At 34.3% G+C, this 14,084-nt stretch overlaps 1 protein-coding gene across 1 annotated transcript; it reads left to right on the top strand.

Annotated features, from left to right (window-relative positions):
- Positions 1–33: 33 nt before the first annotated feature.
- On the top strand, positions 34–12,603 carry LOC102803083 (uncharacterized). The gene is made up of 4 exons (XM_006812369.3): positions 34–134; positions 4,875–5,523; positions 7,042–7,351; positions 8,692–12,603. The coding sequence occupies exons 2-4, from the start codon at positions 4,966–4,968 to the stop codon at positions 9,999–10,001; spliced, it is 2,178 nt and encodes a 725-aa protein (XP_006812432.2). The 5' UTR covers positions 34–134; positions 4,875–4,965; the 3' UTR covers positions 10,002–12,603.
- The last annotated feature ends 1,481 nt before the right edge of the window (positions 12,604–14,084 follow it).

The following is a 14,084-nucleotide window of genomic DNA, read 5'->3' as shown; positions in this document are numbered from 1 at the left end:
TATGACCTTGAGCGACCTAAATCGGCGTTTACATCGTCATCAGCCGACAGCTCACTGTAGCTTTCACGCTTAGAAAGCGTGTTCGCATTATCGCGCCTGTTATTAAACATTAGAAGCCAATATGTATTACTAAGGTAACGTGTTATTATTAGTTTCTAGACAGCAGTTGTTGTGACATTATTTCTTTATGCTTATTGTGTAGCTTTTTTAGGTGAAATTACTGCCTACTGTTTACTTCCGGTTGGTGTAGTTTTGTTGACATTTTAATATGGCGGCCAGCGACGGTGTTTGTGTATACATTACGAGATTTTGCCGGTGGAAAAAAATACTGTTTTTTTTTATATTAATTAGTTATTTATAACTCTTAACAATTTGCAGTACATTGACGTGAATATATAAATAATATTTGTTCACACTGAAAGTGGCCTGGAAGGAGGCAGCTCGGGCATTCACGTTTGTATTTTAAGTATTTATTGTTATACATGTACATAGTTCATTATAATGGCGAAATTTCAACCAGGAAGAATGAATATTCTTAATTTTATTCATAGCATTAAGGAAATCAAATGAAATGATCAAGATTTATGTTAAATAAAGAAATGTGTAACTCCGTTTGCCCCATTCGTGGAAATTAAAGGGTAGTGGTCCAATTCGCCAGATATGGGTCTCATATAAACAAAGATGGCGATTTTTTGACTTTTGCGCTCACCAACAAGTACAAACTAAGGAGTTACCAAGCTTTAATTAGGTATTTTTAGGTGATTGGAAGGTATCGAAGGAGTCACCGGTGGTAATTAGTGCAAGTCGCACCCAGGGCTAAACTCGTACTTGTATTTTCATTAGAAAATAGTATTGGATTGTGGGAAAATCAATGTTTATCGAAACAAATGTTGTACATGTGCAGTGCCATGACTACCGCCTTTTAACAGTTTCATGATTCATTTATTATTGTATGTTTTCTGCTGATCTGCACTGGCTCGGAAGATGAATTCTGATTGGCTAAAAAAACAAAAGACTTGTGGCGTTGAATGCACGTTCATTCTCAGTAATGTTATGCAAATTAGAAATTCAAACTAGCTAATCATTTACAACCTTCCGAGCCAGTGCAGATTAGCCCTATGTTTTGGTCATTGAAATATGACTTATTTTGACCATAGATGGTGATAGACCCATTAACTTAAGTTTAAAATAATAATAAAAGTACAAAAAAAGAGATCTCTACTGAATGAGAATTAGCTAATTTTTGTTTGTAGGGCAGCTATATATTGCTGCCCCAGTTTTTTAAGCAATTATTAATTAATTTATAGATTTCTCTGATTAGCTTATTATTTTTGTTTGTTAGTAAGGTACCAGTTACCAGTTTCTCATGATCTGTCTAATCATTTTGCATACTTAATCATGTCTTTCATTTCCATACCATTTGCATCAGATTAGAAAATGTCGGACATTTTTTTTTTTTTTTTACGTAAAACATTCTAACAAAGATTTTGAGGTTCGAATTTTTCATCATTTTCCCTACTAGGCTTACAAACAATCACACAACGACAGTAAGAATGATTACCAGCAATTCTAAATTCTGAAGATTATCACAATTACAAAGAGTACTTAGCCGAGTTGTTCATATATTCCTACATTGTACTGTGGCACAAAAATATGAAATCAACCTGCATTTTTTAAAATTTGCGAGAGATACAACATTGTGCTCGTGTGATCATGGTACAGTGAAGTGTGAAACTTCCTGTGTAAACATCTCACATCATAATTATTTTTGCAACAAGAGCGACAATACTACTGTAGAATACTTTATTTTCACTTGTAATCATTTTTCGCTATTTACGCTGAAGGAATGATTCAGTGAAAATAAAATCCAGTGAATATACCTTTTTTCCTATATGTTACATACCGGTATAGCTTGTCAACAATCAGTGAAAATAAATTCCTTTCTAAACACCCAAGAAGTCTTTTCAGCGAAAATTATAGCAAGTCTCAGGAGTATTGGGGCAGCAAATTTGCAAACTCACTAGCGAATTGGCTAACTGCTTGGGTTTTGACTAAACAGTTGGCTTTCGAATCTCGCTGGCGCTGACTTGTGGCCGTGTCCACTCAGGGCGAGTCCAAGTTGCATTGGGAGACATAGAATGCTTTTACGTAGCCTGGTAGGTGCATGTCTAGACTCTCCTGAATGATTTACTTTGTTACGAGGCGTGATAATGTAAAAGTAGTTTCCCTGGTAAGCCTGAGAATGGCCACAGTCATCTGGCATAAAGCGATAATATGATAAATGCGGCTAATTTGCCGATATTTACTATTTGGGGGTAGCTGTCTTGAACACTGCTTGAAACTAAATAAAGAGACACATTGATAAACAGTTTTCTACAAATCAGGAAGAAAATGACAAAACTTTAACATCTAAATTATCTGTCGGGGTGACATTAGCCAACCGCTAAAAAAATCGACCTCATTACACATAGAACACTTTCCCTGTTATATTTGAAAGCCAAATCGTCATCCAACTGTGGCTGATTAGCTCCTAAAGTATGACGACCGTCCTCTGCTGTTATATAGATTTACCCAGAGTGGACGTGACAACAAGACGGCACCTGCGAGATTCGAAAGCCAACTGTTTAGTCAAAACCCATGCAGTTAGCTAATTCGCTAGTGAGTTTGCAAATTGGCTGCCCTGATGCTTCTGAGACTTGCTGTAATTCCAGCTAAAATAAAGTATTTTACAGTACATGCATACCATCATGGAGCTTCATGATACCACTGAAGAATATGCTGTGTTGCTAGTCTTGTTCATAGCCTCCAAGTATGGGCTAAGATTTATGCTAATCTGATATGTTTGCATATCAGCTAGATCTAATTGTCTTCATGCACATGAGACAACAGTACTCTTACAGTCGGAGCTACGTCACGATCCCCCAAACGTTGCCACGACCAATCACAAACAGGAAAAGACAATGAATTTTCAGATTAACACCTCTGTTTTCCCACACGCTAACGAAAAAATCTTTTGTTTTCCATTGACTTCCTGTTCCGGTCCGTCTGTAAGAATGGGCTTCAGATTTTCAAACTTGTACCAAGATGAACAGTAAGAATATAATAGTAAATCTTCCAAATGAACATTAACTCACAAGCTAATGTTTTTGACCTCTTAGTCTATGTTATCATGGAACTATAAACCACAGGAAGAACAACCACTTCGTTTCCTTTGAACTATGATAGTTGCCGCGATGTTGAATGTTTATTTTGACTGTTTATTTCGTCGCATTAAAATATAAGGCAATTTACGCAAATGAACGTTAATCTCCGACTATCGGTCATTTTCGGAGTCAATCAGGCGACTTCGGGAGATCACGTGATCGAGTTGTTTCGGTTATAGCATAAAAAAACAATGGCGCCAAGACAAAAACACTGATAAATGAGCGACATTCAACGGGAAAAAAAAAACACATTGCCACTTCTGGCAACAAACAGCATACCAAACCCCATGTTTCGCAAACTTTCGCAACCTTATTTTTTCGAGGGTTGAAAAAAACAAGAAATAATCTAAAAAAATATGAAAACTCGCTAAAACTCCGACCCGCTGCATGATTTCCGGTACACTGAAGGTCTCCCTGCAGACCGACTTGTTTGCGCATGCGTTTTGAACGAAATATTTTACTGCGCAGATATGAAATATTTTTTTCAAGTTTTCTGTTCCCAGCAACGCAGTTGATATGGGCGTATCAGCGGCAACTAACATGGAGTATGACTAATGTTGTGGAAACAAAAGCGAAAGCACTGTAAGATAAACTAAGACAAAGGTTTTTATAATCCTCTTAGTTTCGTTGTTCTTCCTGTGGTTTATAGTTCCATGATGTTATGGAGCTGTGTGCAAATGCAGCTATACACAGGAAGTAATCTCTATTGTCTGCATTGTGTGCACGTTGGATTTTTCTTTTGTTTTCCACTGAAATTTAAATCCTAAAAATCTGTTTGTTCCATATTTGATCTGGAAAATGAATAAGGTCTGGGTGTCATTTGATATTTTGCTAGTTGTATTTTGGGTCCAGATTTCATGCTTCTCAGTATACTGTAAAATGACTAATTTTCACTGGGTTTAAATTTCACTGATTTCAGGCATATTCAGTGGGTTTTAAATTCACGGTTTCGTCATTTAGATAATGTGTTCTATGCTAAATTTTACATATTCACTGTGTTTTAATTTAGCACATTTTCCAGTCAGCAAAATGAGCTAAATTAAAACACAGTGAATAATTACCTCCTTTACAGTAGTTTACCTCCATGTTCAGATGTACAACTCAGAGATACATAAAATTGGTCAGTAACATTTTTGTTTGTGGGAATCAGAATTTAAATATAACCACGTAAAGATGACAAAATCTTGTCAAAATATTGTTTTAGACACAGTTGTATGGATAATGTGAGCCTACACAAGTCTAATGTCATGTAAAACTAAGGGTCAAGTAGTCATAATTTTCTTTAAATCTGTCACTTAATGGAGAAATATGGCACACACTATTATTATGTAAGATATGACAAGTATTTTGTTATGTGAAGTCTATAAATTTGAGTCTTTGTGACAATTTTGGAAAAAGAGTACCCCCCCCCCCCTTCCTTATAGTAAGACATTATATGAGCAACCAGCGCTTGCATTGGGCTGGTTAAATCCCTCTAAATGTTATCCACACTGTAAGATACTATTAGCTAATATGCCTTATAATAGTCTCAGTTTAAAATGTTGTTGGCTCACGTATGCAGGGTCATGATCTGTATCAACACATGCAACATTCTGGGACCAGATGTTTAGTTTATTCCGACGTGGAATTCAATATTACAGTACTAACTATACATTCTTTTATTTTTCTTAGGTTTCTGTGTTGATAATACAGACTTTATCTCCTGCTCAACAGGCCTATCTCCAGCTCTCCTGCCAGTCACAAAATCGCACTCTTAGTCATCATGGTAGACCGTAAACTGTTATCACCTCTCCAGTACCGTTTTAAAATTGGACCACGTTATACTGATCTAAAACCATTGGGTTTCGGTGGTAATGGTCTTGTATGTTCTGCTGTTGATAGCGAATGTGACAAACATGTTGCAGTAAAACGAATTGCATTCAGTGATCGAAGAAGCTGCAGGCTTGCTCTGAGGGAGATAAAAATTATCCGGCGTTTACAGCATGATAATATTGTTCGATTGTACGAAATACTCGGTACTCATGGTGATATTATCGATCTGTATACAGTTCCAAACATCAATGAATTCCGAATTGTCTACCTAGTGCAGGAATTACTTGACACCGATCTACACAAAGTTATACAGAGCCAGACTTTGAGCAGTGAACATATACGGTTGTTTATGTACCAGTTACTTCGTGCCCTGAAGTATATTCATAGTGCCAATGTATTACATCGTGACCTTAAACCAAGCAATTTGTTGATTAATTTGGAAGATATGACTTTAAAGATCGGTGATTTTGGTTTAGCCCGGATTATTGATCCAACTTACTCTCATAAAGTAAGTATATATGCTGTGGCATAATGGCCTGAAGAAAGAATTCTGTTCGGGCACAGTAAACTATATTGCACAACTAGTATATGATGTTCTAGATAAAAATTAATATTTTTCATTTACTGATCTTCATATGGTTGGCCACAACCTGCGCAAATTAGATTTGCTAGGATTAATTGTATTATTTATCATTTTTTGAGTTCACCCAACAGTATTGTAATTAATGCTATATACGAAAGTGTCACATACTGATAATTACATTTACCGTATTTATCTGAAAGATTGCCCTAGGCACTGTTTTAGACAATGGGACATATTTTGGGAGACCTCCAGAACCAGAAAATTGCCCACGGCAATGTTTTGGCACTTTTTTGTCAATATTGTTCTGTGCAATCAACTGTTTTCTTGTCCACATCCGGCGTCAACACAGATAGGCTTTCTCATACAGTAGTTTGATTCACACTTGGTACTGTAAAAACTGTTAATTCCCAAACTCTACTAATACTATTCGTGAACCAGTTTCAAAAAAATTTGAAAAAAAAAATTTATTTCAATTTGTATTTTTTTTATAATCGTGCTCTAACTTTTTATGCAAAACATACAACGGAAATCATTATTGTCAAACAATTTAAAACAAAAACAAAAAAAACAGATTGTTAAATGTGACATACTGTGTGCTTCATGCTTCACCTCATACCGGATATCAAAACACATCGTACCAGCGTTGTTTCGACAAAATGTGAACTTCAATGCGGTTTGAATTAGTAAGCATCACTCTAATAGCTTGAATGACTTGGGTGGGATACTAGTATTCTTGATTGGTTGAAAGTTCATCAATATATGGTTGTCATGAGTGATCCGATGCATGAATTCAGTACAATAATTTTGAATTTCTGATTACATCTAAACAAGGAACTGGCATTATATATTTTTTGGGGAAACAGTACCTAGTTTTTTGAATGTCTAACTTGAACATAACTTGGATGTCACAGGATTTTTTGGCAGAATAGCGTACTTTCTACAAAACTCCTTCGGACATTACTGTCATTGTGTGTGAAATTCTTGCTAAATCTGCCAATGCGGATTTGTATTCACACTCTCGAAAAAAAACAATTATTTTTACGACTGAGTTTTTTTCTGGTATTTATTTGTTTTTGCGACGCCAAGAAATCTGATTATCTCCCAGTGCAGAAACATCACCCATAGACAATCTTTTGCAGTGGGTGATCTTTCAGATAAATATGGTAGTATAATGAATATGACAAATTTAAATAGATGTCTATAACAGTGCATCAATGGATAGGACAAAGTTTCTTGTGTATCATGTAATATCACTCAGTCACTATGACCAGTGATCATTAACTGCTGCCCTCTGCTCATATTATGCATTCACTTTCTTCATTTCAATATAAATTTTGAATATGTAATAAATTGCTTTTAATCATTTGTTGATGATAACAAGCAGGACTACCGGGTACTTTATGTATAGTACTTACTTAGCTAAATATTTTGTTCTGTCAACAGGGATTCTTGAGTGAAAATATTTCTACTAGGTGGTACCGATCACCAGAACTGATGCTTACACCCAACGATTACACTAAAGCTATAGACATGTGGTCCTGTGGTTGCATATTGGCTGAAATGCTGCTGGGGAAACCTATATTTCCTGGTGCTAACGAGGCTGAACAAATGACGCTAGTTATAGAGGCTATATCCGTGCACGAGGACAACATTGAAAAAGTACTCAATACAGTGCCTAAGAATGTACTGAAAAATTACCATGGCCAGCCTAAGTGGCCTCTCAGGGAAAGATTTCCGAACATTGACAGAGATGGTGAGTTACTTATGTTACATTTCAGTGTATAAAAACAGGCAAACAATGTTCTTCCCTAGCATTTTCATCTCAAAAATAAATTGCTTGAATTGAGAGAAAACCTTGGTAAACTTTAGAGGGAACACTAACGAATGTTATAAAAAATATCTAGAAATTTGGTTTCATGGGCATATAAACATGATGATACTGGGTCCAGAGATGTTTCCAACTAAAATAATAACCTTGAGATAATGCTTACATTATTCATAGCTAATTTTCAGTTTAAAAAAATAGAAGGGTGTATAGAAGAATTTGTGTCATATAAAATTGATGAAAAAGTTTCTATACAAAAACTTGGGGAATACATGTATAGGGTGAATGTTATCTGTGAAAGACATTTTACAAAACAAATGTACAAACTACTAGTATATTCCATTTTTGCATATGTGTAAACACAATGTATAACACATGAATGTAAGTATGGAGCTACATGTACACCAACAGGAACATTTCAAAGTTGATTTTTTATCTGCTGATTTCTGGAAAATTCTCATGTGATGAAAGTTTGAAAGATGGAGCACTCATAATTAAAAAAAATTTGTATAAATTTTGAATATAATGTTATGTCTGGGTACTTAGTGATCACAGTACGTGGATACAATGCTTAGATTGTACCCTCTTCTTCGTAAACACGTGTAAATGTGTAAGATTGATAGACTTTCAGTGAACATGGAAAGGCGAGTTTATTGGCATCATATATCAGCGCAATCAGTACGTAAATGCATGTTTTTTATTGGTTAATCACAAGGCCCACTAACATGTTGATGGTTAGATTCCAAGCTGGTTTTGTATTTGGCTTGATTTGTAATTGGATTTAACATACTTGAATCATAATAATCCACTGCAATTCATTCCAGACTTTATTTTGGTAAATACTTTTCAATTTCATCTGCCAACGCCACTTAGTAAGCAACGATCATAGTTTAGTGAGTGTATGCAGTATAATGCCATCAGTGAATTAAATGTTTGATGATGCACCACTTGTAAAAGGAATACTAGTAGTTTTTACGATATTTAGTACATAACACTTGCATGGCTTCCTCCTCCCTTTGTCCGTCGTTTGGTGGCTCAGTTTCACTTTGGGGAGAAGTTGAAAGACCAAGAAAAATTGACTGGAGCGTGACTTTAACTCAGAATTGTTTTCAATTTTACTTGAATATAATTTATTTAAATTTTTTTTTTTCAAAAATGTCCATTTCAGGGCAAATTAACCAAAAACAGTATGTAAGATGTCTACATAGATAGATTTATCCATTTCATACTCAAAATGTTACTAAATCTTGTTTTTATTTAATTTTCAGCCTTGTATCTGTTAGAATGTTTTTTGACATTTGACCCAGTAGACAGAATTACAACTGATGAAGCATTAATGCATCCATATCTGCATATGTACAGCTATTCTTCAGATGAACCAATCACAAACAAGCCATTCCGCATCGAGAATGAAGTTGATGACCTTTCACCTACTACGTTAAAGCAGATCATATTCACCGAAAGTTTCCCAACGAAGCAATATTGTGATAATGCTGAAAATATGGACAACCTTAGCACTTTGGAAGACCTCAGTATTAACGACTTTCCAGACAATAATGAATCGGATATCAAAGAAGAAGATTTTCTTAACCGAAGTTTTACTGAAGTGGATATGATGAATTATAGTTTTGATAATGAAAAGTTGTTGTCACCTGCTCAGCTGCAAGAGGAGTTCAACAGCAAGATCCAAAATGAAAATATATCATTCGAGAAAAAGTTAGCTCTCGATTGCGAGAGTGAGTGCAGTGAGAAATCTGATGAAGATGTAAAAGATACAGCTTCTGAAGATAACAACAGTCTGAAGGATGAGTTAGAGCTGGAAGAGAAATTAGCGATGGAGGTTGCTGAAAAAGAGAAAATGGTTCTTGAAGAGACGACTGTGGAGAAGAAACATAAATGTAAGCTAAATGTAGCATCTATTGGGAAGTCTTTAGATAATATATCTGTTGAGGAGAACAGCGAAAAAGTGGAGTCAGAAAACTCAGGAAAAGAAGATGAAGAAAATTATGCAGAGATGCCAAACAAAACTATTAGGAAGAAAGAAATAGAGAGAGAGACTAAGAAAGATATGGGAAAATCGGAAGACGTGAATCATGGAGGGAAATCTGTCAAACGAAAAGTCAAAATGAATTGCAATCATAAAAATGGGAAAGAAGAACATGAGAAGGAGAAAACGCTTCAACATTGCTTAGAAATTGACAAGCTGAGGAAAGAGGAGATATATCACTACGTGGACCACAATTGCCTTGATTTGAAGAACAAAAGTCGCATTCGGCATAAATCTACTGAAAATCTAAAACTTGGGGAGGAGAAAAGTGTCGGGTATACATCTCCGAAAGTTCAACATAGAATGAATGAAAAGTTGAAACTCGAGCAGGAGAAAAATGTTGCTATGAGGCTGAACTTATTGGGAATGCAGAAAGGAGGTTTGGATGATTTTAAACAACAACTGCATATAGAACTTCCAGTTTTAGAGAGCACTGACTCAAATTCTCCTCGATCACCAAAGACAAACTCGCCAAGGGGAGAAAAAAGTGTTAGACCCAAGAAGTACAACACCAAACCAAAAGGAAAGTAAAATTCAGTAGTGCTACTGAATTGACGACCCATCAATATCAATTATTTTTATTTAACCAAGCAGATTGTTATTTATAGATTAGATATTTATTGGTTTTTTTATTATTTTTTAAAGTCAAACTCAAAAAAGCAAAGCAAGAAAGGAAAACCAAAGTCAATAGAGATGTATTATCTTCGGTAGTAGCATAGACCCTCTTTTTAGAGGGTCTATGGTAGTAGGTAGTGCTACGGAATTAATTTGAAGACCTATCAATTTCCAGTATTGTTGTAAACCAACATGTTTTTTATATTTAAGAAGATATTTATTGTTTTTTTTTATCATTTTTTTAAGACAACATGACTGTAGAAATGGGTCTCCTATGTGTGATGAGTTTACTTACAAAAAAATACATACATTGCCTTACCATGATATGTCAACAAAGTACAATATAATGTGAGAATGTATTATACTTACATTTGCTTCTGAATTTAAGATGGTATTAGATATACAACACCTACATCCTAATATATTACTTGCCATTATTTTGTCGGTGTCACAATATCATTTCTTTTTTTCATCCATAAAACAACAAAATTTCTTGATTGGAATAATTGATAAGAATGTTGGAATTTGGAATGCCAAGATAATAGAAAGTAAAAAAATATATTTTTGAATAATCAAAATTTTACAGAAGTCACATGTAGTGAATACTATATATTAAGGCATTGAAATTAAAAAAAAACACTCATGAAAAGCACTGCATGTCCACTTAAAAAAATCGTTTGTGTTTAGCAATTACACAACTTTTGTCTTTTGTTGTCCCAGTGGGCAAACAGTTTCCATATTAGGTTGCCTCAGTGGACTAACAGTTTCCATATTTGTTCAATCCAGTGGGCAAACAGTTTCCATATTAGGTTGCCTCAGTGGACTAACAGTTTCCATATTTGTTCAATCCAGTGGGCAAACAGTTTCCATATTTGGTCAATCCAGTGGGCAAACAGTTTCCATATTTTGTTGTCCTGTAACAGAAGTTGTTACTGACAACTCTGCCAACAAGTATTTTGAGTTTTCAGGTTGCTTCCATACCATTTCTGTACTATTCCCCTGTGCATTCAAAGCGTGTTAGGTACAGGTACATCTATTTGAGTCTGAGTAGTAGTTTAGTTTCAAATAAGTAGTTTCTACAATTTCTAGGAAGCATATCTTATATTACTGTATAATACTTAAATAATGTGTTCATGGTCCAAATAAGTCAATGTGTTGCCTTTATAGAAGATGAGCTTTCAAATGAGCAAATACAGGAATCACCACAGCTTTGGCCCCAATGTAATACAAATTTGTGTTACCATGACAACTATTTTTGGTAAAATTTATTGGCATTTTTACATTTTGTTTGAAATAATGTATTTACTTATGGCCTTGAATAGCGAGACCCCATAAATATATACCTTGTAAAGAAGTGTTTAGGAATTGTATTCTTCTATAACATAGTTATTTATAACTTTACAAAGCATTAATTATTTATCAACGTGTGTAATTTGTACAATAAAAAATAATCATGAACAAGTGACTGATTCAGCAGTGATGTTAAAATATTTTTTTTCAGTGAATTGCATTCATAATTTTTTTTCACTGGAATTTGATGAAAAAAAATAAATGTGATGTTGATTCTGATCTGTTGAAGTTTCAGAATTCTATTTTTGTTGTTGTCTTCTCTGTTAACACTGAACTGAGAGACAGCAACACATTGTTCCAACACATAAATGGCAATTTTATGAGAATATTGATTGTATTGCCCAAATATGCAGTAGAGGTCGGTCTTGTATTCCCAGGGTTTTCCTGTACTGTCTGAGTGTATTAAATAACATGCCATATTTATATTATTGTATTTAATTCTGTTCATTTTATGCACTGCAAATTTGAAAGGACGTTTTAGCAATATTGAAAATGGTGAAATGTCAGAAATAATGCTTTAACATTCATAAGCTTTTTAATCCCAAATTTATGTTGAGTTAACAGTATTATTATTTATATGCATGGAGAGAAACATGTCACTGAACCTTTTTTTTGTATTCACAACCGAGGTATTTATGTGCTTACACGTGAAATTTGAAAACTAATTTATTTTGTTATTTTTAGTTGGAGTGCTAGATAATCATTTGACTGTAATTTGAAGTTGAATCACGTTTTTTTTTCCCCCTGTTTTAGAAAAAAAAAAGTTTTTTTTTTTAAGAAAATGCTTTTTTGCATACCGTATTTGTTCTATCAGAAGTGATCTGTTCATTTTGACTGTTGTCTCGGACATGTGCATTCAATAGTTATTTACAATTTTAATTCATTAAAATGCACACACTGTGGAGATGACCACCGTCCTTGTCCAATTACAGCGCAAACTTGGTATACCGATATTTCCATTAAGATAAACTTATTTTTCTGACTTGTGCCTTTATTGGGTACTTCTGATGGAGCAAATATGTTTTCTAGATTTTTGTTCAATGTCTAATTGTAACTGAAACAAAAAACCTAATGAACAAATTCTTTTTATTTTGTTTTCTTCACAAAGAGCATTATTTGACTTGTATTGTATAAATTCTATGTACAATAAAAATCAATTATTAGACAATTTTGGCTACTGTTCTTTACCATGGTTTGGTAAGACCTTGTGATAGAGGTGCTATGGAATAAATTAGACTGTAGACCACAGATGTAAAAACAAAGTATTATAAACTTTAATGAAGTAGTAAAAAAACAAAGATATTCTTGTTTCTGGTTATCATGTGCATGTCAATAATTTTTTCTGTTTTTTTCAATTCAAAATAAAAGCATGTAGACTTTTCAAATAATTCAGGCTAAAAAAATGGAACTCGTCAGTGGAGATATTTAATTTTTTTACCCTATGTTAGCTGCAATCTATCTGAGATAGAGAATGATATCTCCTCATAGTAACTAATAATAGAAATATTTTAAATACTGACAAAATGGCAAGAATTCTCTGATTATAACCACCATTTTCTCAAAAAATATGCTGATGACCCCAAATCCCGATTAACCTGGAGTACATTTTTTTTTATGAGTAGGCTATGTTTTACAGTGAAAGAACCCCTTTCCTCTGAGGCATCTTCAACCATGTAGACATGATCAATTATATTTTTATCGATTGAAGCTGTGATTTTTAAGCTCTGCTGTCATATGAGTGATTGTCTGTCGGCGTCCATCATCATCCGTGTCAACTTTTTACCTTTTCGGCTTCTTGAAAACTACAAACCTTATTGCTTTGATACTTGGTGTACATGTACCTTGGGTAGACATATTAGATTTGTTCATTTCATATTGATATCGTCAATTCTCTAATTTTGATGGATATTTTTGTCATTTTTGGTAAAAAATTATATTTTCAACTTTAACCACGAGTCCTATTGCCAAAAATGTACCATGGCATCACTGTTTTTGCTTTATTGATCGGGAAAACAATAAAACTTGGACTCATATTTTGTATAACCTAAAATAAAATGTTATGTTTAGTAAAAAATTAAATGTAAAACATCATGCCCGCCCGGTACAAGCTTCCTTGACCTAACCACATATTTCATTTTGAGGGTACTTGTGGTTCTTATCTTTTTGACAGACAGACATACTACCTACAGTGTAACAGATCTTCAAAGCCGCCTAACTTAGTGTTTAAATTTAACTTTCAAACATCTTGTATATGTTCTGCTTGTCCAACCTCAAAATCAAAATTTATGGTTTGTACATTGATCAGGGAATGTTGTACATACCCTATGTACCTTGAAGATTTGCAAAGTGTGAATGCAACTTTAAACATTTTTGAGTTTATTTTTAAACTCGGATAACATTATTTCCCTAGGAATTATATCATTATTATAATTATATCAAAAATTATATCATCAGAACACCGTTCCTATAAATCACGCCCTCTAAAGACGGAATGTTTCGTGTATCTTCGGGGGCGGACATCCGGGCATTTTCACCGCCTGGCAACCCTCGGCGGTGAAAACAAAGGCCCAAAACTCGCAGAAAACTGTACTTTGGGATGATTGTTGAGACTCCTCGGAACAGTGTAACAAGATTAGCCCTACGTGTGTA

This window comes from Saccoglossus kowalevskii, chromosome 13 (genome assembly GCF_978046115.1).
Source record: "Saccoglossus kowalevskii chromosome 13, keSacKowa6.1, whole genome shotgun sequence".
NCBI classification, from domain to species: domain Eukaryota; kingdom Metazoa; phylum Hemichordata; class Enteropneusta; family Harrimaniidae; genus Saccoglossus; species Saccoglossus kowalevskii.
This window is presented reverse-complemented; position numbering and strand designations above follow the sequence as displayed.